The sequence below is a fragment of the Aphelocoma coerulescens genome, chromosome 14 (assembly GCF_041296385.1).
Source record: "Aphelocoma coerulescens isolate FSJ_1873_10779 chromosome 14, UR_Acoe_1.0, whole genome shotgun sequence".
Lineage (NCBI taxonomy): Eukaryota > Metazoa > Chordata > Aves > Passeriformes > Corvidae > Aphelocoma > Aphelocoma coerulescens.
In genome coordinates this window covers 8,043,810-8,068,483 of record NC_091028.1, presented here as the reverse complement: position 1 = coordinate 8,068,483, position 24,674 = coordinate 8,043,810, and the positions used below count along the sequence as shown (strand labels likewise).

The window sequence follows — 24,674 nt, the reverse complement described above, 5'->3', positions numbered from 1 at the left end:
AATTTGCTCAACAGTGGAAAACTGATGCTGGAGCATCACGTAGTCTTCAGATGCATTTCAATGCCTTAGAAAAAAGTTTTAAAGGACCTAACAATTTAGGAATCTAACTAAGTATTCTCCAGTAATGGTCTTTGCCAATTTCAAATCCATGAGCTTACTTCAAGAAAGCAGTCAGATATCTGGAAATCTTGTTGGTCCAGAATATGAACAAGACAGTAAGTGTCCTTGGCTTTTAATTTCTTCATTAGTTTAAGATCCAAGGAACTGTGGGTTTTGTTCACTTGGTAGGAAAAAAAAAAAAGTTACTTTTTAAACCCTGATTTACCAAAAAAATAAAAGCCCAGAGATTTGCAGACATAATAAAATTTATTTAAATTCCATGCATTACGGTAGCTACAAGTGTAGTCATATGAAACTGAAGGACAATAACTTCTTCTGTCCATACAATGTAGCTGTAAGTGAAATGAATGGGAGTTCCACAGTTACAAAGAAACAAACAAAACAAACAAAAAATAATCCCAAAAAAGGTAAATCTGTTTCAGTTTTGTGTTATCTGTCAATTCAGATACAGTCACTAGACTGTAAACTTTTGGGGGAGAAGATGGGCTCACCAATTTTACAGCTGAGAATGTTTAGTTTAAGATATTCTGAAGAAGCTTGGAAGATACCTTTTACTAATTACTACTCATACTCTGGGAAATGAAAAAAATCCCTTAGCCTTCATCCTAATTGTTAGAATCAGGACAGCAATTGCAGACAGTCCGTTTTCAAAGTGCAGCTAAATAGGGTTTTATTATGCAGCTCCTTCAAGTTGTACTGAGTAAGCTTTACTTTGAACCAGTTTTGCTTTAATTTCTCAAGAAAAACTTCACTGGTCCTCATAAGCTTACACTGCTTTTTGATATGCAAAAATTTACAGACTGTGCATGATTCTGACCCTCCCATATTTCAGTATGTGCAAACTCTTAGGGATTTAAATAGTCTTTCTCCCTCTCAGTTCAGACTGATCTTTAAAACAGCAAGGATTATCCAGCCCTCTAAATTAAAGACAGGGTGAACTGAGTAATTTATGTAACTGGCACTTTTTAATTGGCCCAGTTCTCCCACAAAATGTAGCTCTTATAAATACTAATAGGCACTATTGCCACAGATTCTCTTATTTTTGCAAATTTCACTGCTTTACTGGTTGTTAGCATTTTCTGCAGTTAAGAATTTAATAATGCTGAATTTTTATAAAGACACAATATGTAGTTCTAGCCTTCAAAATGGACTTACTGTGTCTAGTAATGATGTTAAGTCAACCTAAATTTGCTGAAGATATTAACAAATGTAAAGCTCATGAAGGTGCCACATTTGCATGAATGTTTTTTAATTTTCAGAATGCATTCAAGAAAGGGAAGGGGCAAACCTAATTATTTGAATACAAACTTGGTTGAGTGCCCAATTGCCTCATTTAAAACTGTGTGTGTGGGGAGGCTGAGGAGTTTAGAAAAGTCCAAGTAACCAAATATCTGGGTTACTGGGAAGTTAAAAAGCTAATGCAACTGCGTTACATCTGGATAAAAAACATTATTCAAAAGCAATTCCAATACCGAAAAAGATTTCAAATTGAATAGTTTATTAACATGGTAGTCATCTTTGTAACATGTGCACACACACTCGCACACTCTGAATGATCTGCCTGGAAAAAAGAGGTCTTATTATATTTGCTGGGGGAAATTAAACATTAAAAATCCTTTAGATTTTCATAATTATAGGCAATTATGTCCACATCACTTACAAAGCTATTGCCGAATCTTTCCAAGGAAGCAGAATTTGGGAGAAAAAAAAAATTCTTTTTGGGAAAATTCAACAGTGGCATAGCAGAGCTCTCAATATGAGAAAGCTGACATAATGTGGACCTTTGCTGTGAAATTTGTCTTTGCAAAATATGGGGAGAAGTTTATCAATGGGCAGAAAATAAGACGGCGGTGTGAAGTAGGCTTTTGCTGAGTCGATTTTCCTCACAGTATTGTGCGGGGTCATTGAGAAAAATGCTTAGTCCTTCTCTGGAACCAGTTTCAGAACTTTTCCAATTGCAATGGTCTTACCTAAACCAAGGAGACAAACAGCAGAGTTGTATTAACTGTGAAAGGAATGTAGAAGTCTCCAAGAACATGAAAACTTTCCCCAAAATACAAGCTCTCAAGTATTAGAAATCATAGAGAATAAATTATGTTGTAGCATCAGTGTATTTTAAAAGCATGATAAAATTTTTAAAATAGTAAGCCTGCTATTCTGACAGCAAAGAACACAATGTGGATTGTGGAAAGCCTGCTTGTACACTCATCTAAGGAGAAGGCAAGGCAGAGTCACTACCAGATCTGTTCACTGCTTTTCAAGATAATTTATTTTAAATGCATCCCACAAATCTGGGAGTTTTACCAGGGTGTGCATGAGTTAAAGCCCAACATACAACCCCCCTGATATTTTCTAATTTTAAATAGTGAAACTATGGTATTCATATTGTAGATGGGCATTCCAGGACACATTAAAAAAAGCACTGCTGGTAATTTTTCAAATCCAGTCTTTTGTTTCACAGTGCACATTTCTGTACATTCAAATAAAACTGGCTCTCTGTTACTAGCAAGGACTCTGCACAATGACAACAATTTGCTTAGATTTCCTTTTCCATTGTTACCCAGAGAGTGGCTTCCACCAGATACCAGCATTTTAATACCTCACTGCCATGCATGAGCTCCAATTTCGAGGCAGTTGTTGCAGCAGTCAGTAACTGCTGCTGAAGCAGCCTTACCCTCATCCCTTAAGGTGAAGCGACCCATCTGAGGGAAATCTTTGAATGTCTCAAGGCAGATCGTTCCTGCTGTCCTTAAACGGGCGATGCAGACTTGATCTTGTTTCACAAAACGGGGCCGTGTCTTACTTTTTTCTCCTGTTTTTTTGTCTACCAAGCAGATTAAGGCCTGTATAAGAAAAAAATTAATAGCTGTGAGTGCTAAAATAAGGACTATTTTTCTTAAACAAACAAATGGAGTTGGTCTAAGAAAGAATATACTAACAAACAAATATATGAAAAAACTTCCACGATTTATTCAGTCATCACTTACACCACTTTTCAGAAGGCCTATGCTAAATACAGTCATTTTTGTGTTAGGGCACTGACATTCAAGGCTGGAGCTTTGTTGCATTAGTTGCTCTACAAATGTATGATATGACACAACGCTTCATCCCAACGACTGGATTGTTTATATTCACATCACAACTTAAAATGACACTTACTGTTATCTCAACTTCTTCAATACAGGTGTGGATGTGCAGCACTGCATTATAACCTGGGCAGATAATGGATTTGTGCTCAATTATCACTATCTGTAAAACAATTCAAAATAAGTGCATTTTTCCTAATTTCAATTATAAAAGAACAGAGAATAATCAATGCAGAACTATATTAAAAAGTCAATTGAACAATATACACACAAATTTTTGTCAAAATTTAAAAGTCACTAACTTGTTTATAATATGAAAGGAAGAAACTGAAGAACTGGCCTGATAAGGTCTTGCTTTCACCATTATAAGTATCTAAAACTTCATTGAGAAGTTACATTCAAAACAAATTGTATTTTAAAAACTCAAATTAATGACGTAAGTGTTAAGTATATTAAGTTATTGCCAATTTAGAGATAAGAGTAGTGAATAAGAAATCTGAACTGAAACTTCAAACTACTGAAGTTTTAGATTTGGTGGAACAAAATATTTCCATGGTTTTTACCCCTCTATACAGCAATTAAAGGTAGTTATTCTACCTGGGCATCAAACGTGCGTCCAGAATGACAAAGGTTGTTGAGATCACAGAGAATAAATCCTGGAAGGATCTCTTCCTCTTCAATTCCCTTCAGTCTGATCTTTAGATTTTCACCTGGGGCTACTGAGTCAGTTTCTACATCATCAGAAAGGATTCCAAGAACTTCCACGTTGTGCTTAAAGAAAACAAAAACATAGTTTTGCATTGTAAATAATTTAGTCTGGTACAAAATAACTGTAATATAACAGTATTTCAATAAATAACTCCATTACAGTTTAAATTAATTATATTTGGTTCTGTTAAGCTTCAGAACATTTAAAATATTTGAATGATGAGTTACTAATACTTGAATTTTTTAGAAGAAGTTTTTTCTTTTTCAAGTTCTTTTTCCTGTTTCCTTTTGGGGGGAAAGAAAAAAATAAGGGAAAGGGGGAAGAAGTAAACCTTTGAGCAGTATTAACCCACAGCATGTAAAAGGCTTAGTGGGCCAACTGTACAAACACAAAATAAAACCCAGCTCAAGTGTGATGATTCTTAGTCCAGCAACTGAGTTTACTAAGGCAGGACAACCCAAGTTCTGAATGCTAAGGAGCTCCACACACCCCCTGTCCCCAGAAACATCACCCATGCAAAACATGAGAGCTCAGTTGTGTTCAACAGAGCAACAGAACATTTTCTGATTTTAAGTAATGAGTATCTTTAAGAACCAAGCTCTTTTATGGTAGTAATTTTTCTTAGTATCTAAACCTTCCCATACCTTGTTTGGCATCATCACAAGCTGCTGTCCTTTGCAAATAGAGCCCGACTCCAGCTTCCCAAGGACCACAGTGCCCATGTCCTTCACAGAAAGAAATCATTACATAGCAATTGAAAACATTTTCCTAAAGAGTCTGCTCTATTTATGATTTACCTCTAAGTTTGATTACCTAACTCTATGAAGTTATCTAGCACTGCTAGATTTCGTATTTTGGAAGCTGTTCTCATGAAAGATTCCAGATTTTAGGAGTTTAATATAATGCCAAAATTATTTAATTCCCCCTCCTGCCTCTGTTCTACAGTTGGAAATGTAACATTAGCAGAGAAAAAAAGATACCCTCTAAAAGTGCAGTAAACAGTCCATTTACTACTTTCTGAATGCAGCCTCTTTATACTTTCTATGTTATTATTTTAATTTGTACCTTATATTTATCCACAATTGGCAGCCTGATTGGTCCATCAACTGAACGGTTGAAGTTTGGCAAATTATCCAGGTATGGAATAAATGGTAATCCACTAAAAGAGCAGAAGGCATTTGTTTCAATTTTGTGAGCACCCTTCCATTTAAAAAAATTACTCAGAACGGATAAATGCAGTCCAACAAAAGGAATAATATTCATCTTGTCATTATTTAGAACAGTGACCTCTAAGACAGCTAAATCTATTATAACATCCCATCTGTAGTGTGCACTTCACCCCAGCCAACATTTAATGCCCAGGAAATGCATGTTTTTAAGTTACATTACAGGCATATTTTACACAAATTATTCCTTTGAGAATTGTGACAGATGTGTAATGTATTTTGGAAATACAAAACCATAAGCTAGGTCCAAATGTGATTTCCACTAATACTTTTTAAAGTACACTGAACAACCCCTTCAAACATGACATCCACTGAGAGACAGGGCTTGTCCCTAATTACAATACAGCTTCAAGCAAACTGTTCACATCAAACAACTGCTCATTCTAGCAATGTCAACTGCAGCATCGCTGGCAAATTCAAGTGCTCGTAAGGCACTGAACTCACACAGCCAGAACTCTGCTAATATTTTACTAATAATCTTCTGCAATTAGCAAATGCTTTTCATTGGCACATTGCATGGCTGTGTTCTTGTTGCTCTGGCTGTATTTCCTCAAGCACTTTGGCACACAACTACAACATATCACGCTCTGCTACTTCCCAGCTTCACTGAAGCATTTACTTTTATTGAAATACAGCAAATATTCAGGTTGCTCAATTTAAGATACATACATATACCAAGGACAGAATTCTGACTGTTCTTTAAGGTTTGCTCCAGTCAGTCCTGAGCAGGGCATGAAATGAATGTCCTTTTTGGGATTGAAGCCAACTTTCTTCAAAAATGGCACCAGTTTCTCTTTACATTCCTCATATCTATTAAAATGACAAGCAGATCAAGGTAAGTTCCACTTATTCCAGTATAACATAATACTGTACTTTAAAAAACCCACAGACATTTCAGTTTCATCAGTTAAGTCACTGTGTGAGCAGCAAGCAAACCTAATAAAGCCCAGAGGCCTATTTGCATCTTCTCCCCCATCTTCCAGCACAGCTCGGTATTGTCTATTCTCCTATTCCCCCTCATTCCTCTGCTCCACAAAGCATCGTCAGTGGTCTCCACACACTGCAATGACAGGGCTGAGTGAGCAGCAGCCCATGCTGGAACTGCTTAAAGCAAGAGATCCAGGCCAGCACAGCAGGGCAGAGCATGCAGACACCTACTGAGGTCATGCTGCAGGCTGGCACTTTAGTGCTGGCTTGGTCTCCTCCAATCTCCTATTCAGTTTCTCAGTGTTTCATGCTATTTATTTCTGTCACACTGCCTCCTCTCAGTCAGGGGCGAATTCAATAATGTCAGAAGGTTGCAGCAGGACCAAGACAGAGCAATTGGGCTTGCCTTAGTCTCTTAGTAAAGTAAGCTGACATTCCAAGGTTGCACAGGCCCTCAGGGCTTCCCACAAAAACTTCCACGATTCTGGGCACAACACACAGCAGGTTCTCTGACAACTCTAGCAAACTTGACTGCTGAAAACACAACCACTTCCTTTTTTAGATTCAGTATAAAGGTTCCAAATCAACAATTAAACTATGCTAGAATGCATGGATTTGTTAGATAAGTCTGCATGGATCCAAGCAGTTGAAAGTGAATGTTGGAGAGCAGAACTTGCAGCTTAGTAGAGAGGCACTGTCCTAGGCACTGTGCTTATGGTTTTCCTGCCAGTTTTATAACCTCTGTCTTTAGTCCACCAGTCAACCATTCTTTCAGCAGTAATGGGATACAAAATTACTTTACTGAGGAATTATTTTATTTCAGTATCTGTCAATGAAGATTATTTTTTTAATATTAAACTCACCTTTCATTACTCCAGTTTACAGTTGGATCATCCATTTTATTAATAAGAACTATTAAATGCTTTACACCTGCTGTTTTTGCTAGCATGGCATGTTCTCTTGTTTGTCCACCTTTCTCAAATCCAGTTTCAAACTCTCCTTTTCTTGCAGAAATAACCTAATTAAAGATAGTGTTTTATTAAAAGTTCTACAATTCTTTCAACAGAACCATAAACAATTGATAATACTGCCTTATTCAAAAAACTTTGGGTAGTCAGACCTAGTAAAAGCTTTCAAAATGCACTGGTATATCCTCAATATTACCCATTAGTTCTGCACTGACATGTAAAAAAAAAAAAAAAAAAAAATCACATGACAGCTTTAAGAAGCTGTTAAGTTACTCCAAAACCCACTCATCTCAGTAAACTTAACATTTGAAAATTCTGCCTGCTGTAAGTAACCAAAAGAATAAAGAAACAAACAAAAAATAAAAACCAGAAGCTTAATTCCACAGTACATGCAAAATAAAAGTATCTGATTTGTCCTTACCAGCACAGCAAGATCAGCTTGAGAAGCCCCACCAATCATATTTGGAACAAAGCTCTTGTGTCCAGGAGCATCTAAAATAGTGAAGTGTTTCTTCTCCGTTTCAAAATAGGCACGACCCACTTCTACTGTTTTACCTTTGTCTCGTTCTTCTTGGTTTGTGTCTAAGGCCCATGAAAGGTACCTGAAAAAATCCCAACCCAAATAGTCTATTTTTGTATTAATTTTTATTAAATTTATATACAATTTGTTAGTCACAAGACGCCTTTTTTTTTGCTTAATTATTTTAACCACCTCAGCATTGCTAAACTGAAGTATTTTCAAGACCAACAGTCACTTTAACTGTTTTGTGTATACAGTGAGCTGCAGAGCCCATTGCCAGCTCACCTTCACACACCTAAACGGATTCAATTCTAAAAATTCTAAAAACTATTTTCAGTTTCTAAGTTCCTCAGGTATGATCTAACCTCAAATAATTCAAGCTTTGCCTCAGTCTCAAAAGCAAAACAATTCCTCCTTCTCAGCATAATTAACTAAAAATTTAGTTCTGATTTGCATATATCATTATGGAGAACTGTAATTATTAGTTCTCATTTATTTGCACTTATTAAACAGAAGTTGGCTATGAAATAGACACCATCTTTATTCACACTATCTTTGATATTTTTATTATACTGACTCTTGTCCCCTCCTAATTATTTTTCCTACTGGCCACTGACAAGTTAGCTTTCAGTTAGATAAACAGGTATTTAAAAAAAAATTTTTACTTAGCTCCTTCAGGTTTTTTGAAAATTGGTGAACATAAAGGAAAGAAAAAAAATACTAAGGATAAAAAAAGTGGTAATAACTCCAGTGAACTGGTTTAACATAGCAATATTTTTCACCATTAACAGCAGCTTGTAGACATCCTTAGCTTTTGTTTTGTAGTGACTGGGTGATGTCTGAAAAGATACTGCTGAGCAGGGATCATGGAGGGAGCATCAGGGATTATTAAACATAAAGATGTCCTTTCCAGCTAAAGAGGTTCCCAAGTCAGAGAAAGCACTAAACATTGGGAATTATGGATATATAATCACAGTGTTCCCCTGGCAGCAGCTCTTTGCCACTGACTGAGGTCAGGGTAACCTGCTAGATGGCTTTTGGTGTGTGCCAGGATGTGTGCTCTCAAGTGTTGTGGTCTTTTCCACGGCCTGGGTTTCTGAAAGATTTCAGCCAAGCCAAAGGTCAGGCTTTACTTGGCTAACAAGAGTCAAGTGGGAATTTATGTGTGGTAGCTGGATAGGAAGTCTGTTTGGCACATATAATTTTTAGGGAAAGACACATTTCTGACTGAAATATCAATTCTGCACTACAGCATAGATCTTCCTGAATCACAAAGTGAAACCACTCAAATTTCAAGACTCTGAATATATGAAGTGACCTAGCAATATCTTTGATAATGACAGAGGTACATCATACTTTCTGTTGCACATCGTGACACATTTTAAAGAATAAAAAATAGCATTCATGGAGGTACTTCCTGCAACTCAGTCTCTAAAAGAGAAGAGGGGAAAAGGAAAACTGTTTTTCAAGTGTCCATAGTTTCTGAGGAAGGTCCTGATATATTTATTACTACAGTGAGCTCCCCATAGTGGGACAATGGTTGCTTGGTGAAAAGAACTATGTCACCCTTTCTATTCCCCTCTCTTACACATGGTACAGTGAGTTCAGGGCAATGCCCATTCCCTGAGAGTTCCACTATTGCTCCACCCCTAAGGAAGTCTTTAGCTGCTCTTTTTCCAGAGCCCTTTGAACTCCTATTATCCTCCAGCCAAAAAGAGACAGCTTTCAAAAGGGAAACCAATTTTGCATGAGAAGTTTGAAGGAGAAATCAGGCTGCTGCATGTGCTGTATATACACATGCTGCCCCCCCAAAACCCAACCAACCAAAAGACAACAACAAAACCCAAACCCAACCAGAGACCCACAAAAAGTCCACCCAGGACAAGAGCATTGTATTCCCTGGAGGAAGCCAGGGCTACTGGGACAGAGACTACAACCAGTTTCATTGCAGTGAAAGAGCAAAGTGTGCTACTATCTTCAGTAAGTTCATACCATGTTTCTCTGTTTTTTTCTTTAGCTTCTCTTTCATATTTTTCAAGTGTTCTTTTGTCAACCATTCCCGTCAAATACCTAAGAAGAGGCAAAATAAAAGTGCAATTTTACATAAAGCAGAAAGATATTTCCAAAGAGTTAAATACTTACACAATCCCTACAGATTATTATAATTGGGGAATAAAGATATTAATTTTTTTTAATCCTCACAAAAAGGACGAAGTTTAACCAATAGTACAAAGCAGTTTCAAACTGCATTTTAAAATATAAAGAAAAACAGCCACCTTCTAAGAAAGTGATTAATTTTTAAAATTTGATAGTGTTTGCTTTCGCATAGTTGCTTCCATTAAGTGAAAATTCTATAGCAATAAAATTAATCTGCTAGAATTAAGAAATTCCAAAGAATTTCTCAACTGACTGGGATAGTAACATTCTGTTATAAAAGTATTAACATATGCTGATTAAAGCCACAAAGAAAATATTACTCATTTTAATTGATGTTTTTTAATTCACAAGAACAGGAAATCTAAAAATTTAAGAGTTTCCTTACATTATTTGTCCTCCAATAGTTGACTTGCCAGCATCTAAAAAAAAATAAATCCAAGTCATCAACAATTTACAATTCTAGAAAAAGCAAACTATTACCAACTAAGTAATCTAATTTATTTCCAAGAGATTTATTTTTTTAACCATAATCTAAGTTTTTGGAAGCACCTTGCACCTTCCCTTGTTCCTATAATAATTTGTTGTCAATTAAATTACACTAAATTTTGAACATGCTGTTTTCATATTTATAAATTCAGCATTATCCATAACAAAAACCCCTCACCAAGTAGTGATCCAGCTAAAGCAAGGGTCAAGAACGTGAGAAGCTCTTGCAAAATCCCCTTCCCTGCTTCCTTTACCCCTTGTCCCTAACTAGTGTGCGCTGCTCTTCAATACTGGCATGTACCTCTGTCCACGGCCCCTTTACTTTCTGTGATTCCATTCTGAATTTACCTAAGGACTAAATTACAGTAGTTCTAAGTTGATAAGTAACTATAGAAATGAAAGGACAGGATTTACTGTGTAACTTGTGATTCAATAATTCTTCTCTACTTTTGACACCACCCAAGTTTTTCTGAAGCTTGTCGAAACTATTAAATGAGGATATTTTGCTATAAATACTTCTTTTAACAATGAATTATGTTAACCTATTGCTTGTAATCCTACAAACTTTAGTATTTAGAATAATAATCTAATCTAATAGCAAGAACCCTTTTTATTTAAAATAAGCAGAAAAGAAGCACCGCTTTCTGATTTTGTTCTTTAGATCATGAACACAGATGTGTCACTTCAGCACTCAACAGAGCAGGTACTTGAGAAATCATGAGCACATGCACTGTTGTGTCCAAGAGAACACACTCTACCCTTGGCACTCTACCCCAAAAGACCTTTAAATTTTTCATTTTCCAGAGCAGCTTCACTAGAATGAGTGCTTCTGTGAGCCTGAAGGCATGGTGAATATGAAGAACAGCATTGGTTTCTAATCCTCTGAGTTCTAGATAATACAAAACAGATAGATCCAATTACTTCACCTTCACTTACAACTTACCTACGTGTCCAATGAATACTACATTTACGTGCTCTTTTTTAGGAGCACCTGGAGGTGCTACAACAGATTTGGGTTTTGGTATTTCCTCCTCCTCTTCCATCATTTCCTGAGCGCTCTCTTCAGAAGGCCCCGCATCCCCTGTGGGACCACTTCCTAGCTCTGCTTCACTTGGTTCTTCTTTGTGGTCCCATGACTCTTCCGGGGACATTTCTGTCTCTCCATTTTCCACTAAAAATGAACCAGTTAAGATATATTCAAATAGATAAAGAAATTAAAAAGAATTACTCTGGGGAAAAGCCCCTGCCCCACAGATGCAATCACAAGGCTTTAATTACTAGGTCTGCTAACATTTTCCTATAGATAAAGGGACAACTCCTGCTTGTTTCTGAAATTTTTAATACCAGGAGCTTTCAAGCTAGCTGTGTGCTGACATAAGAAATCTAGAATTCAGAGGGAGTAAGAGACTTCTCTTTTAACAAGGTAACAATTTTACAAAGAAAAAGCAAATCTGAAGATCCACTCAGACCAGGACCATGGTCTGAATCCACAGACACACACTACCATATGTTTAAAAAGCAAAGGACAGGGATTACAGTTTAAGTTCACTCATAAGCCATACAAACACAATGAGAAAGATACAATTTCCATGTTCTGATTATTCACATTACGGACCACTTCAAAGTTTTTTGTTAATCACCATTCCACACATTAATGGGGCTATTTCATAATACAAAATTATTTTTTAATAAAGCAGTGATCATTTTACGGTGTCCAAGTAATCCAATTGCACCTCTTGATGCATACTAGTTTTCAACTACCTCTTTCCTCATCCAAATATAATGAGACTACAAAAACCAGTAAGGACTATTTGTAAGTATAAGGCTCTACTACTTTGTTTGCAGTGTTTCAGCAAAAGCACTGCAGTAGTACATTATAGTGCTATCACAGTGAAAAGGAACAGGTCTCATCTTACCAACAGATTCTGAAATTTCCATGTTAACAGCAGCATTTGAACCTAGGAGAAAAAAAGGGGAAAAAAATGAATCATTAAAGACACATTTTTACCATGATAGTAATCAAGAACAAAGAAAAATGAGTGACTAAATTAATAAAAGGATAGTTCAGTGTTTTGGCACTTGCCAAAGCTTTTCAATATATGAGTTCATTTTGAAAAGTCTGTTTCACACTAGTTTTATGATCTTCCATAAGCCACTTTATGAGCCTTTCTCAACTGACCATAAAACTGTAAATAAACACAGAGAATCACACTGCCTTACAAGAATAGTATCAGGATAATGAAGAGTGGAAAAGGTTCACAGAGATGTTAAAAAGGAGATTATTTGCAATATTTTTTTAAAAATCACGTGTAATGAAGATCACAAAAGCAACTACCTTCACAAGAGGCTGTCTGCTCCTCCGGAGAAGGCTCTACAGGTGCACCTGCAGAGAAAAAAAAGTTTATCTTTTAAAATACAGTGATGTAACCAATTTCCAAACTTTGTTATAAAAGACCATCTCCCAACTTTATCACAAGAAGCATAGGGAAAGAATAACCACTTCCCTCCCCACCAAGCAGTACTAAACACAGCCTCCAAGCACAAATACTGCTAAAGAACACTGCCTAAATACGGTGAAATATACCTCTTCTAAAAACAGCCCGTTTTCCCCCCTGCATGGAAAGATACACTTAGAGCAAGCAATTTTTCTATACATAGTATTTTACCTGCCCATCCTTTTTGAGCATGCGGGTTATTTTTAAGTGTCAGTGTCTCACTGGTGTTTAAAAACATCAAAGCAGTTTCATTGTATCCAAAGACACAATGCCTGTGTGGTGTCAGGCACACAGCTCCTGCTTACAGGCATGTCTATACTGCTCTCGTTCCTCACTTCCACTAAATGTTGAGTAGGAAATATAAACAAGCTATTAAGAACAAATTTTTAACATCTTCTGTAGTTATCAGGGTCAAGAGATGATAAACTCATTCAGATGTCTAGTAAGTTTGCCAGTCCTCTTAAACACCACAGCACAGTCCCATTACTTGGAGGGCAATCTCAACAGTCATGTGCATGTATCAAAGCCACAAGTATGGGGTTTTGGATAAATCACTCAACCCTCTCATGCACTAAACTATGCCACTACGTTTTATGCTGAGGTACAACTCATTATTAAATCTGCTAGGAGTGATACATTCCAATTAACACTTACACCACTCAATGTTTTGGGACATTATTTCACAGGATCAAGGGGCCTGCTATAACCATCCCTAAAACCTTAACCTATTTAGTTTTCTCTCGGTATAAGTTCAACTTCATAACGCTTTGAAACAAATTCATTATCTTTTTTTTCAACCACATACAAAATTCATACCCTCTGTTTAGCTGCACTCCAGCTCTCCTTCAACTGAATTCTAAACAGATCTTAGAGCATCACTTGCTCTATACGCATGATGGGACCTAAAGATGAAACAAATCCCCTCAAAAGAACAAAACCATACAGAGAAGGACCTGATTCTAAGCCTCTTTGCTTTCGCACTGTTTGCGTATTTGCTGTAGACTTCTCTAAAGTGGAGCAGCGCCAGGAGAGCTGGCAGAGGGCCAGAGGACAGGGCTTTGCAGGCAGGGTGAATGTGGGTCACAGCACAACATCCAGTGGCCAGCAGCAAACTGTGGAGGGGGCACAGCAACGCCTGCCAGGAAACCATTCCCTGCACTCCTGTGTGGGATCAAACATGAGCTACACTCCCAAAAACAAGCCAACAAGACTTTAAGAGAATGATTTAATATAGGCAGTAAAAGCATGAGAATAGAATACCCTTAGATCTTTTTTAAGAAATGATATATTACTCCTATTTGGCAGCTGGAAAACACTCAAATCAGCCCATTCACGAGTGTGGTAAGCAGGTGGCACAAAATCTAGGTATGAACCTAAAGCCTCCATTTTGTAGCACATCAGAAGATTGTTGGTTATTTCACACGTACTGTGGTTGGGATGCATAAATATTTTAATTATAAGGTCATTTCAACAAGCTTTTGATTTCACTCCAGAAGTTTGCGTATAATGAAAAATGTTTCAAATGGCAGTATTAATGCACTTGCCTTGAAACTGAAGTTCTACAAGTGGTTGGAGAATTAGTTAATTTTTTAGAAATATATTGTCAATAAACAGCACTCGTATAAACTCAGGTTTTACTTTCTGGCCTGCAATACAGCAGGTATGCAGTCAGAAAAAATGTTTCTTTACAACAAACAGAGAGGAGGTTGAAAAAAGGTCCCTCTGTAAATTTAGTACAAGTCTAGCACACGAGAGTCAGTAAGACAGTTTGTGCATGGATGCTCAAGAGTACTAGTGCCACACAAGCAGCGGGGCAACAGACACTCAGCTATAACCAGAGTCTTTTATTAAACTCTGGTCACTTTGGTACACAAGTTGCAGACGTGCTTTGGAAGAAGACTCTGAATTATATCAAACATACACTGTTTCTTCAAAGCAGAAAGAAACATAAACCACTCTCTAAAAAAATTATTGTTAAGAAATCAAGTAAATAAATAAAGAACCTTAATTTCAAAACTAACATGCTCTAAGTGACAAAAATAAACACTCTCCTCAGTAATTGTTTACTTCTGATAAACAATTTCAGGTTATTTCAGACAAAGGCTCAGATTTACCATTTACTCTATGTGAGAGTGAACAGACTGCCTGAAATGTGCCTTGAGACCATCACCTGAAAAGAAGGATGCAATCCTACTGCTTCCTTAGACCACAGGGCTGGCACATTTTGGTCTGTCACTTCTTCTCATTTGTGAAGATAGCAATCTTTCATATGAGAGGATTTCAAAATGTACTTTGTAGGAAATCTGGTTTTAAAGTCACAACATGCTTTAAGTGACGCCAATTTTTTACGTAATGCCTCAGATTACTGGATTTACACATGATAAGCAACTGTTTAGATTTTACACAGCATCCTCCATACTCCATCTCTCTTTCAAGCTCTAAGTCAAGAACTGCTGTTGCAACCTCATCCATGCTATTGCATGGAGTGAGTGGTTTATCTTTAGTCCTGCTCAGCATCAAAGCCTTAGGACATTTTTTGGAATATCTTTGTTGTCAATGCCAAAGGCAAAAATGGATACACAAGCTGCACTTATCTACTAGTGCCATTAGACAATGACATTATGTAATTCAGAGTCTTGTCTGGATAAGGTAATTGTGGGGTTTTTTTTTAATGTAAAAGTCACAGGAAGAATACGGACACTACCAACACAGAGTCCAAAACTGCACAACTTTTAAAACATGGTGATCAATCCCTTTAAAATACAGTTCACGTCCTAAAGAAATTCCTAAATAATCCCCTCTGCCTAGTTCATGCACACAGCATTCTACTGCAGCTGATGAGTTTGTTGCGTATCACACCAAGTTTTGTATGCATTTTTGTTGTACAATAACTAAAGCTGCACAGGTAGAACAAATTTGAAGTTATCATCCAACCTCTGAAAACATTGTTTTAAAAGAGTGTAAGCCAGGAACTTTGCAGCATTAACACATTAGAAAGCTTGTAAATAAATGATAGAAAATTGCTTTTTAAATAAATTTATATTAGAATGTAGCAAGTTTTTAATATATAGAACAGGTACAGCTGGCAAAGTAGGAATCAGTATTAGAACTGTGGTTAAAATACAGTATTAAAGTCAAACTCAACCTCTAAGCCATAGTGACAATCTCCATCTTTACACAAACTTCAGTGTTTACCAGATGCACACAAAAATCTGAGAAAGGTCTCCACACAACAAGAACTGCTCAGTGGTTAACTGGTAATTCCTCAGCAGCAGTTACCTGAGCCACAATGCAAATGCATAGAGCCGATGTGAGCCATAAATTTGGTGCAATACACAGCAGCACTCACAGCTCCCAGCCCGCTCTGCTGCTGGAGTGATAAGAACCCAGCAAGGACTGGAACCTGACAACTGGGGTAGACTACAGGGTTAATGAAACTCTGCACCACAGAGCAGAGAGATTAAAAAAAAAAAAAAAGGAAAAAAAGAAAAAAAAGGCAAATTCAGCCTGAAATAAACATCTTATCTGCAAAACTTAGATGGTCTGTATAGTGAATTTGTTATTCCTTCTCTAATATAGACAACAAGTTCCTTCACAGGAATTCCTGAAAGGCTGAAGAGTGAAGAAACACATGACACCCACCTTAGGATTCCCATCACCTTTTTGTAGGTGTGATTCCAATACCTGAGTTCAGCACATATTTACACAACAATCATGTAGTCTCAGTGGTTTTCATGCATTACATAACAGATGTTAGCCCTCCCCCCCTTTTTTTAAAATGAAAGCTTAATAAAGGGAATTACATCAGAGTAAAGAAATAAAAGTTTGCATCAAACACACACAGCATGAGAAGCAGAATAAAAAAATCTCCAGGAGATTCTTAGTTAACAAAAACACACAAAAATTACTTCAAACACAAATAAGTTCTACAGCTAAACAAAGTGTTTTATATTCAATACTTAAAAATATACAGAAAGAAAAGGTTTTCAGGAGTTCACTGTAAGGCAGTTGTTTTGAAAGTTAAACCCAAAATTATGTTCTTCTCCTTTCTACCCTGCTTCATATTCTATGCCCCAGCTTCACCAGTGGACACACCAGTTTTTAAAACGCACCAATGCAAGAGCAGCTTTAATAGTTTAACATGACTGTAAAATTCACCAAAAAAATTAGCACGTGTTTCATATTCATAGGGTCTTATTACATGTTAGCCTAGTAAAAGACCCACCTTCTTCTTTCCCCACTGAGGACACACCTTAAGTTTATCTTATCTAAACTTGACATGCTTCTTAAACTAAGTTTAAGAAAGCTTATGGGGATTTTCAGGGACTATATTGAAACCCCCTTTTACTTAAGGCCAAGTATTTGTGCTCAGCTGATAACTGGATTTTTAAGACAGATAATCAAGAAATCAAGCTCAGTATTTCAACAGTTCAGGATTCCACTCTGACAAAGATCTCTCATAACCCATAATTTTAGAATAACCCCTATTTTTAGTATTGCATCACCTGTCCTAAACTAACTTTTGTACCAAAATTCAATCAGTCATTTTCCTACAGACCTCTTCAAAACATCATCAATAATTTAATGGATTAAATTATGACTCCTTTATTCATTCATAATAAAAAACAAAATAAAACCAACTTTCTATCTTAGCTTCATACAATCAGCTGCTTCTTTTGCTTGCATGTCTCTCATTACAAAACAGGAGAAAAATTCCAAAATTCCTTAACTGGAACTGTAAAACCAGATTATAAATAGAATCCAAGAATTATCCCAATTTATTTTTGTGTTCTTTTTGATAGAGCAATCAAGTTTTAAGATAACATCATGTTTTCAGACACATTCAAGCAGTAGCCCAAAGCAGAGTGCCAAACACATGGTCAGCAGACTGCCTGTAGCCTCCACGACAGTTCCTGCAGTCCACAGCCAACTCCCAGTGGTCTGTGTGTCTTTTACTGGAGTCATGCGAGGCCACAAGGGTGATGAATTATTCTAACAGCAGCAACACAATCCTGGCCACCTTCCTGGGGACATTTTAGATGTACACAAAGGACATCTGTGTAACACATTGGCACCTTGAGTACATCACACAAGTATTCTATATCTGATTACCTGTCAGTGCCAAGACATCCAGCCTTTCTCTGCACTGACTGTTCTAAAAGCGGTTGTGCAGCTCATCTGTCTAGAGAAGCTGATACAGAAGACTGGTCTAGATAGTCAAGTGACAACTCAAATCAAGATTTTCAGATGAGAAGAATTTATCCCATACACTGGCACTCACAATACAACCCTGATTTGCTGCCATGTGAGCAGTTCAAGTTTGCAGTTCTGAAGGATTAACAGTAGCACTACCAACATTTGTGAGGAAATCATCACCACATGGCTGTTCCAAGGCTGACATGGACGGACCATGTAACCCTTCAACACAACAGCTTCTTGAATGGTGGGCTACTAGTTTTAGACAAGGCTTTCTCAGGCAAGTTCATATGCAAAGTCTCTTGAGGACTGAGATGTGGAAGAGTCTTACAGTGTAAAATGAGATAACAGGCTTTGGGCAACCCAGTGGTACAGATAACTCATCATCTTGCTCCGGAAACTACAGGTCTCAGAACTGAAGTAGAAGATACTGAAACTCTGCCTCTCGTGTCTGACTGACACATGGACATCACAGCACTACAAGGTCAGAAAAAATGAGGGCAGGGAAAAGCAGGAAGAAAAATGCTCTATCCATTTATTTACAGCGCTTGAGGGCTGAAGATGTCCAGCTGCTTGAATGCAACTGTTTCAGAAGTGACTACTGCAGGCAAGTGAAGATATTTAGGGAGTGAAGCAAACAGGGGCACTGAATCTTAAACCAGATGTTTGCTTGGCTCAGGACTGTAGGTGCAAGTTGTTTAAACTGTAGTCATTAACAAAGACATTCAGAAATTTACTTGAAGTCGCCAAGAGAACCACTAAATGAAACAGTAGCCCTAATACCAGCAAAAGGATAAAAGCTCCTTCCTTACACCAGCTGCTATGTGTCACACTTTTTATTCTTGTTACTTTTGTACTAATGATGCTTTTTCTATTGCTACTACCATGCATACTTCAAATCAGTGAACAATTCAGGTTGGAAGGGATCCCAGGAGTTAGCTAGTTTAGTCTCCTGCTCCAAGCAGTTGACAATGAATATTTAAAAATTATTTCTGAAATATAGTAAAAGACCATACAAGGAAGATGTGATCAATTTTACCAAGAATCCTGTGAGTATTCAAGAACTATGACAAAAATTGAACCATAAAAATTGATTGACACTGCATTTTCAGAAATGTTTCGATTCTTTCACACCCAATTAAAAAAAATAATAGAAATCTTGTTAATCAGGGGTTGGTGTTAACTATTCCCTCTGAAGCATGCCTTAATACAGAAACAAAGAAAAAGCCACCTAAATGTAATTATCTTTTACATACAACTACAAAATTAATAAAAGAGAATACAAAAAGAAATCATAGATGCTAAAGAAGAGTGAAGTTACAAGGCACAGTTGTGACTATGAATGTTTAGAGGCCCTAACACAATCTACTATCATTTCATTAAGTATCACACCTGGCCTCAATTTAGTTGAGTTTGCTAGTTCAGCAACTCCCAGAAACTCTCCCTAGAGTACAACCTGTCTGTGACACCCTCCCAGTTCACCTGTCAGACAGAAAACTAAAGTCTTCATTTCACATTTCCAATAGAATCCAACAAAGAGATTTTATACAAACAAGTGTGACTTGGACACAATTTGATAAAAGCTAGTCCCCACAGCTACAACATTTGGAACATACCAGTTTTCATATATTCCTTCAGTTCAAAAATGTAAATAATATGCTTTCCCCATATAATCAAATGATAATTTAATTTGAAATTAATTCTGAAACTATCTGTGATCAAAAATTGTATTGGTGGCAAACATGAGGCAGCTTTCTTCCTACTATACAATTTCCAATCAAAAGAAAGCACGTGTAAACCAGAAATTTTAAAGTAAGCTATTAGGAATGCAGGTTTCAGGAGTTTCCCAGTTTTAGAAAGTTAACATCTTATTCCATAAATGGCTTCTGAGAGTGTTCCTTCTGTGCTCCAAACATAAGTGACAGGAATTTTTTTCAAATTACTAGGAACATTAAGTTAGTGTGCATAAAAGGAAACCCTATTACGCACTACAGCCACACAACTGAATCAGTCCTGTGGAATTTTTTATATGCCATGCTGCTACTACACATTTATACTGATCTATAATGTCCTCTGAATTACTAAGGAATTATGACTTGAACAAAACCTCACCAAGAGAAAGTTCCAAGAAGAAAAGCATTACTAGAACTTAACTTTAGGCCAGTGAAACTCTTTTAGTGATACCCAACTTTTTAGATTTCTCAAGGTTTAGATTAATCAAGGTTAATTTAGCTTCTTCCCACTACAAACCACATAACGAAGAATGAGTGCCACAGAGCACCTAATTCCCTATGGGAACAAAAGCAAACTGGGTTGCTGAAAAGTAACCTATTCAGCACCATTGTCTAATCACATGTTGTTCTGACTTATTTTCAGAGCAAGCTCCACCTAGTTCCTCCAGCCAGGAAAGTAGCTGTCACCTTATACAAATATCTGCAAAGAGAAGACTGTCAATTACCTTCTGTAACCAAGTACATCAGACCTGGAAGAGTACCTAACAGGTACAGTATTCCAGTTAGGAAAGAAATTTAATTTTTTTTAACTGCAGATTTTTGTCTGCCTAATCTCAGGGATATTGAAGTTACTTAGAGAAACTCAAAATCCTAAACCTTAAAGAAGATATAGCAATCAAGGTGAATTCAAACCAGGTAGATTATAGCATTATGTAGGAAATGTACTCAGCAACTAAGATGCAAAGCAATCCTATCCTGATCACTCCAGATGACCAGACATCTTTCAGTAAAGTTATCCCTAATTTCTGGAAAGAAAAAGCTCATCACAGACCCCAGAAGTAGCAAAAGAGTGGAGAAAAGGAGAGTGAAGAAATAAATATAATGAGTAGGTGAGGAGATGTATTTTCAATTCCTACCAAAAAAAAATTAACTACAGGAAACCTTACATGAAACCTTACAATAGCAGCCAGGGGAAATAAAAAAAAAACAAAATTATTCTAATAATATTCAAAACACCAAGAAAGCTTTCAGTCATAGTATTGATTACACAGTTAAAAAACCCAAACCTTCAATTCAGATTGCAGTATCTGAAAAATACAGGAGTGGATTTTGAAGATTAGTCACAGGTGCAGCACATGTTCATCATAGGCCCAAGCTACCAAGTCTACACCTGTGAACTTTAACATATACATTTATTCTAAATGGAATTCAAGAGTCTGCCCATGGCTTCTCTGAAGTTTATTTTGATGCACTTAGACACTGCTTGCCTGCACAGTACATGAGCTACAATTTCTGCTAAAAATCAGGAGTGCTGAACAGCTGTAGAGAACATATAATCTAACAAAAGGAACAGGTTAATATTTTGTTACAAAAATATTAAAGCTTCATATATAAAAGTTAGACATTTTAGTTGTTAACAATTATTAACTTTAGATACTAGGGAGAGCAAGTAATATATTAAGGCAAAGCACAATAAATAATAAGCCAAAACCAACAGGAAATCATGCCAAATACAATGTAACAAGTAGTGTCTTTAGTGAAATTAAATTACTAGATAAATACCTGAAACACTAATTTGTTTCATGTTATATCAATAGGGATACAAAAAATTCTCGGAAAAATTAGGAAGATCTCAAATTCCCTAGCTGCAGAAGTGACATCAAAACACTACCACCAAGTTAACCAGCATGTCTGATGTTTGGAAGAACCTTCAGTTTGGAGCTGGAAATGAAAAAGTAGCTCCCCTTTAATTTCCCATATGCAAAGTAAATCTAGTATAAACACTGGTTGCGTACACAAAGAACCTTTGAAATTAAAAGCAGGGTAAATTTCAAGTTATTCCATCAGCTGAGGCCAGCTGGACACAACTCCCTTCCCTACTAATCCTTTATCGGCATTATGTTAGAAAAAAAAATAAATTACTTGATATAATCTTCAAAAAGACACTTAAGATACAGCTGAGCCACTGGTGGCTGAAGCAGTGCTTTTCTCCCCAGAAACACTAAATTTATTATCTCCAAAATATTCGACAACTCCTATAGTGTTATATATTATATATATTATACTTATTTTATATATTATAGGAAGAGCAGAGCTATGTGGTTTTTTTCTCATCATGGGTGACCCTTTGCGAGCAAACGTCCCAGAGAATTTCGCACACGAGATGCACACTGAGCCAGAGCACCCCAGTTACTGCTGCTCCCTGGGCACAGCACCCGCACCCTGCGCGGCCCCGCAGCCCAGCCCGCAGAGCGCCCGCACCCCCGGGCCGCACCCCAGCCGGGGCCCCCAAGAACTCGGGGGCTGCCTCGGGCACCGACACCCGCTCCCCTGCGGTGTTCCAGGGCCCCCAGCGCCCCTTCCCCGACCCCTCTCTGCGCAGAGCTTCCCCGGCCGTGCTCGCCCCCTCCCCCCGCCCGCCGGCGAGACCCTCCCGCGGTCGGACCCTGCTCCTGCCCCGTGCCGTGACCCGCGCCCCCGACCCCCCGGGTCGCCCCCCAGCCCGGTTCCTCGCCCGCCCCGCGTGGCCCTTACCCCGGCCCCGGCGGGCCAGGCACCCTCGCCCCGCTCGCCCCGCGCCTTCCCAACATGGCCCCCATCCCTCCCTGCCTCCCTCGCCCTCCGCGGTGCCAGCCCCGCGGTTACCGAGCGGCGGCGGGGGCGGGAGGCCGGGCGGGGGCGAGGGCGGCGGCAGGCCGGGCGCCGGGCCGCCCCGCAGGAAGGACGGCACGAACTCGGCGGCGTGGACGTTGGGCACGAAGGGCTTGGCGTTGACGTTCAGCTGCCGGCTGAAGGCCGCCCCGAGCAGCTCCTGCTGCGCCTCGGCCTCCGCGGCCGGCGGGGCGCAGCCCGGGCCGGCGCCGCTGCCCGGCTCGATGTCCGCCTGGTCCCAGCAGTCGGGAGCCGAGTCGCTGCTGCTCCCGCTGCCGCTCCCGTTCGCCTCCATTTTGTGGCGGCCCCACAAGGCTCCGCGGCCCCGAAGCGTCTCCCGGGTGAGGGGGGAGCCGGCGGCGGCACCGACTCAGCACTCGCTCCGCCGATTCCGCGTGTGCTCCGCCGCTCCGACGCGAGCGCAGTTGGCCTCCCGGGCCGCCGTACCCCCTCCCGGCAGCCTCTCCTACCGCCATTGCAGTAGTTTTTATCTCCCCCGGCCCGCGTTCTGTCGCACGTCCGAGGCGCGGCGCAAGAACTACAATACCCGTCACACCCCGCGCGCGCACTCGCGGCCGTCCTCCCGAGGACAGACGGGAAATGGAGTTGCCTGCGTTCCTTGCGCGCTCAGGAACTGCAACTCCCGGCGGCCTCCGCGCGCGCCGTGTGTCCCTGCCGGTCCCGCCCCCTTTTCCAGGGGGATGCGGGACACGGAGTTGGCGCGAACGCCTGAGGCGGGACGGGAAGTGCTCGGGTCAGCTCCCATCGGTGCAAAACTGCACCGAGCCCGACCTGGAGAGCGGAGGTGCAGGGGCACGGGGCAGTGGCGGCACCCGCGCTGGCTCAGCAGAGCTCCCAGTGAAGCTGTGGGAGCACACGCCTTCCCACGGGATGCAAGAGGGAACGCTGCCCTACCTGTTCAGCCAAAAGTGGACAGGATGCATGGAAAATTCCAATTTTGGTAATTCTACAGGACACTTTGACTTGGTTGTTATCATTTAAAAAAACCATCCAGTTACGCCAGAGGCAGTAGGACTTTCCAAATACTGAGGCTCCTCTACTTGTATGACTCTTAGAAGTTTTTAAAACAAAACCTCAACAAACAAACCCCAAAAAACATTGCTTGAAATTACATATCTTTGGAGGAAGCAGCAAGGAACAGAGGGGAAACAAGTAGATTTTGGTTACTGGGCTTGCACGAGGCTGTGGCAGCATTTTGTCTTGTAAGTTAAAGTGTGTTTATAAGTACTCAAAGCAAATACTTGTAAGAAGGGAGTTCTTGGAGTGCTGACATGCGAGGACCGAGTTATCTACAGCATTATTCATATTAGAACACTGTAGGACAGCTTACAGAGTTGTTTTGAAAACAGCTGGGCTTTCAAACTAAAGATAAAAGATTTCTGTTTGGTACAGAATGCAGTGCAGTTTTGGTTGGAGAACAAAAACTCTCCTGAAGGGGCATTTGTGTAACGTAACCCTGACACAAGAACCAGAGGGCTTCTGGCTGCACACCAGCAGTGACATGCGGGCCTTGACAAGTGAAAACTTCCACATATGTTAATGGATATAGGGACTTCCACCTAATCATATCCAAGGAATACACTAGTGTGCAGGGTAGCTCTTAGAAAAAAAACAAAAATAATTAAAAAAAAATCCCCACTAACTTTGGAAGAAAAAGTATCACTTATAATGAGAGACTAAAAGCCTCTGCTAAGTGGAAACCTTTCCTTCAAGCACCACCAAGAGCTTACCTTCACCACAGCCTAAAAAATGAGTTTTAAAGAACTTGTGAAAGCTACTCTCTTTCTGCCACAGAGTTACTTTCCAGTTTTCAGATACTGTCAGTCTCTATTTTTCAAACTGAGTGTAATTAGGGAAGAATTTCACCTGTGCTACTGTTTTAATATTTGGAATTCTGTCAAACTACAAGTAAGTCCCAGCTGTGCATGGCAATCATGTTTCTGTTTAACGAAAAGTAGTATGCAGTGCATTGTTTGGGTTTGTTTTCTTTTAGTTCTAACCTTGCTTATTAGGTGACATTTATTAACCAGGAGGTGTCTGATATGTTTCATACAGTATGGAAACAAGGTAACACCATTTCAAACAATGAAGCTCATGGGTTACTAGCGTTGAATAATATATAAAACTGGTGGAAAGCAAGCTGCATGCGTTCTGCTGAC

The 24,674-nt window shown here is 39.0% G+C and overlaps 1 protein-coding gene across 2 annotated transcripts; it reads right to left on the bottom strand.

The window, feature by feature from the left end:
• Nucleotides 1–347: 347 nt before the first annotated feature.
• On the bottom strand, nt 348–22,945 carry GSPT1 (G1 to S phase transition 1). Of its 2 annotated transcripts, XM_069029614.1 has the most exons (15): nt 22,489–22,943; nt 12,535–12,582; nt 12,116–12,157; nt 11,143–11,370; nt 10,099–10,132; nt 9,549–9,626; nt 7,458–7,638; nt 6,932–7,086; nt 5,811–5,951; nt 4,981–5,074; nt 4,560–4,640; nt 3,804–3,977; nt 3,280–3,369; nt 2,795–2,963; nt 348–2,090 (listed from the first exon to the last, which is right to left on the bottom strand). In XM_069029614.1, the coding sequence occupies exons 1-15, from the start codon at nt 22,787–22,789 to the stop codon at nt 2,038–2,040; spliced, it is 1,869 nt and encodes a 622-aa protein (XP_068885715.1). In that variant the 5' UTR covers nt 22,790–22,943; the 3' UTR covers nt 348–2,037. The 2 variants fall into 2 exon arrangements, with proteins under 2 accessions (XP_068885715.1, XP_068885714.1); XM_069029613.1 differs by lacking the exon at nt 348–2,090 and having other exon boundaries at nt 2,477–2,963; nt 22,489–22,945.
• Nucleotides 22,946–24,674: the final 1,729 nt, after the last annotated feature.

Bases quoted from the DNA above. Each gene is read 5' to 3' on its own strand.
- GSPT1 (XM_069029613.1), bottom strand. From the start codon at position 22,789: ATGGAGGCGAACGGGAGCGGCAGCGGGAGCAGCAGCGACTCGGCTCCC. The intron at 10,133-11,142 runs GTAAGTTGTAAG...ATTTTTTTTTAG, and splicing joins AGTATTCATTGGACACGTAG to ATGCTGGCAAGTCAACTATT. The intron at 7,639-9,548 runs GTATGAACTTAC...GGATTTTTTCAG, and splicing joins GAAAAAAACAGAGAAACATG to GTACCTTTCATGGGCCTTAG.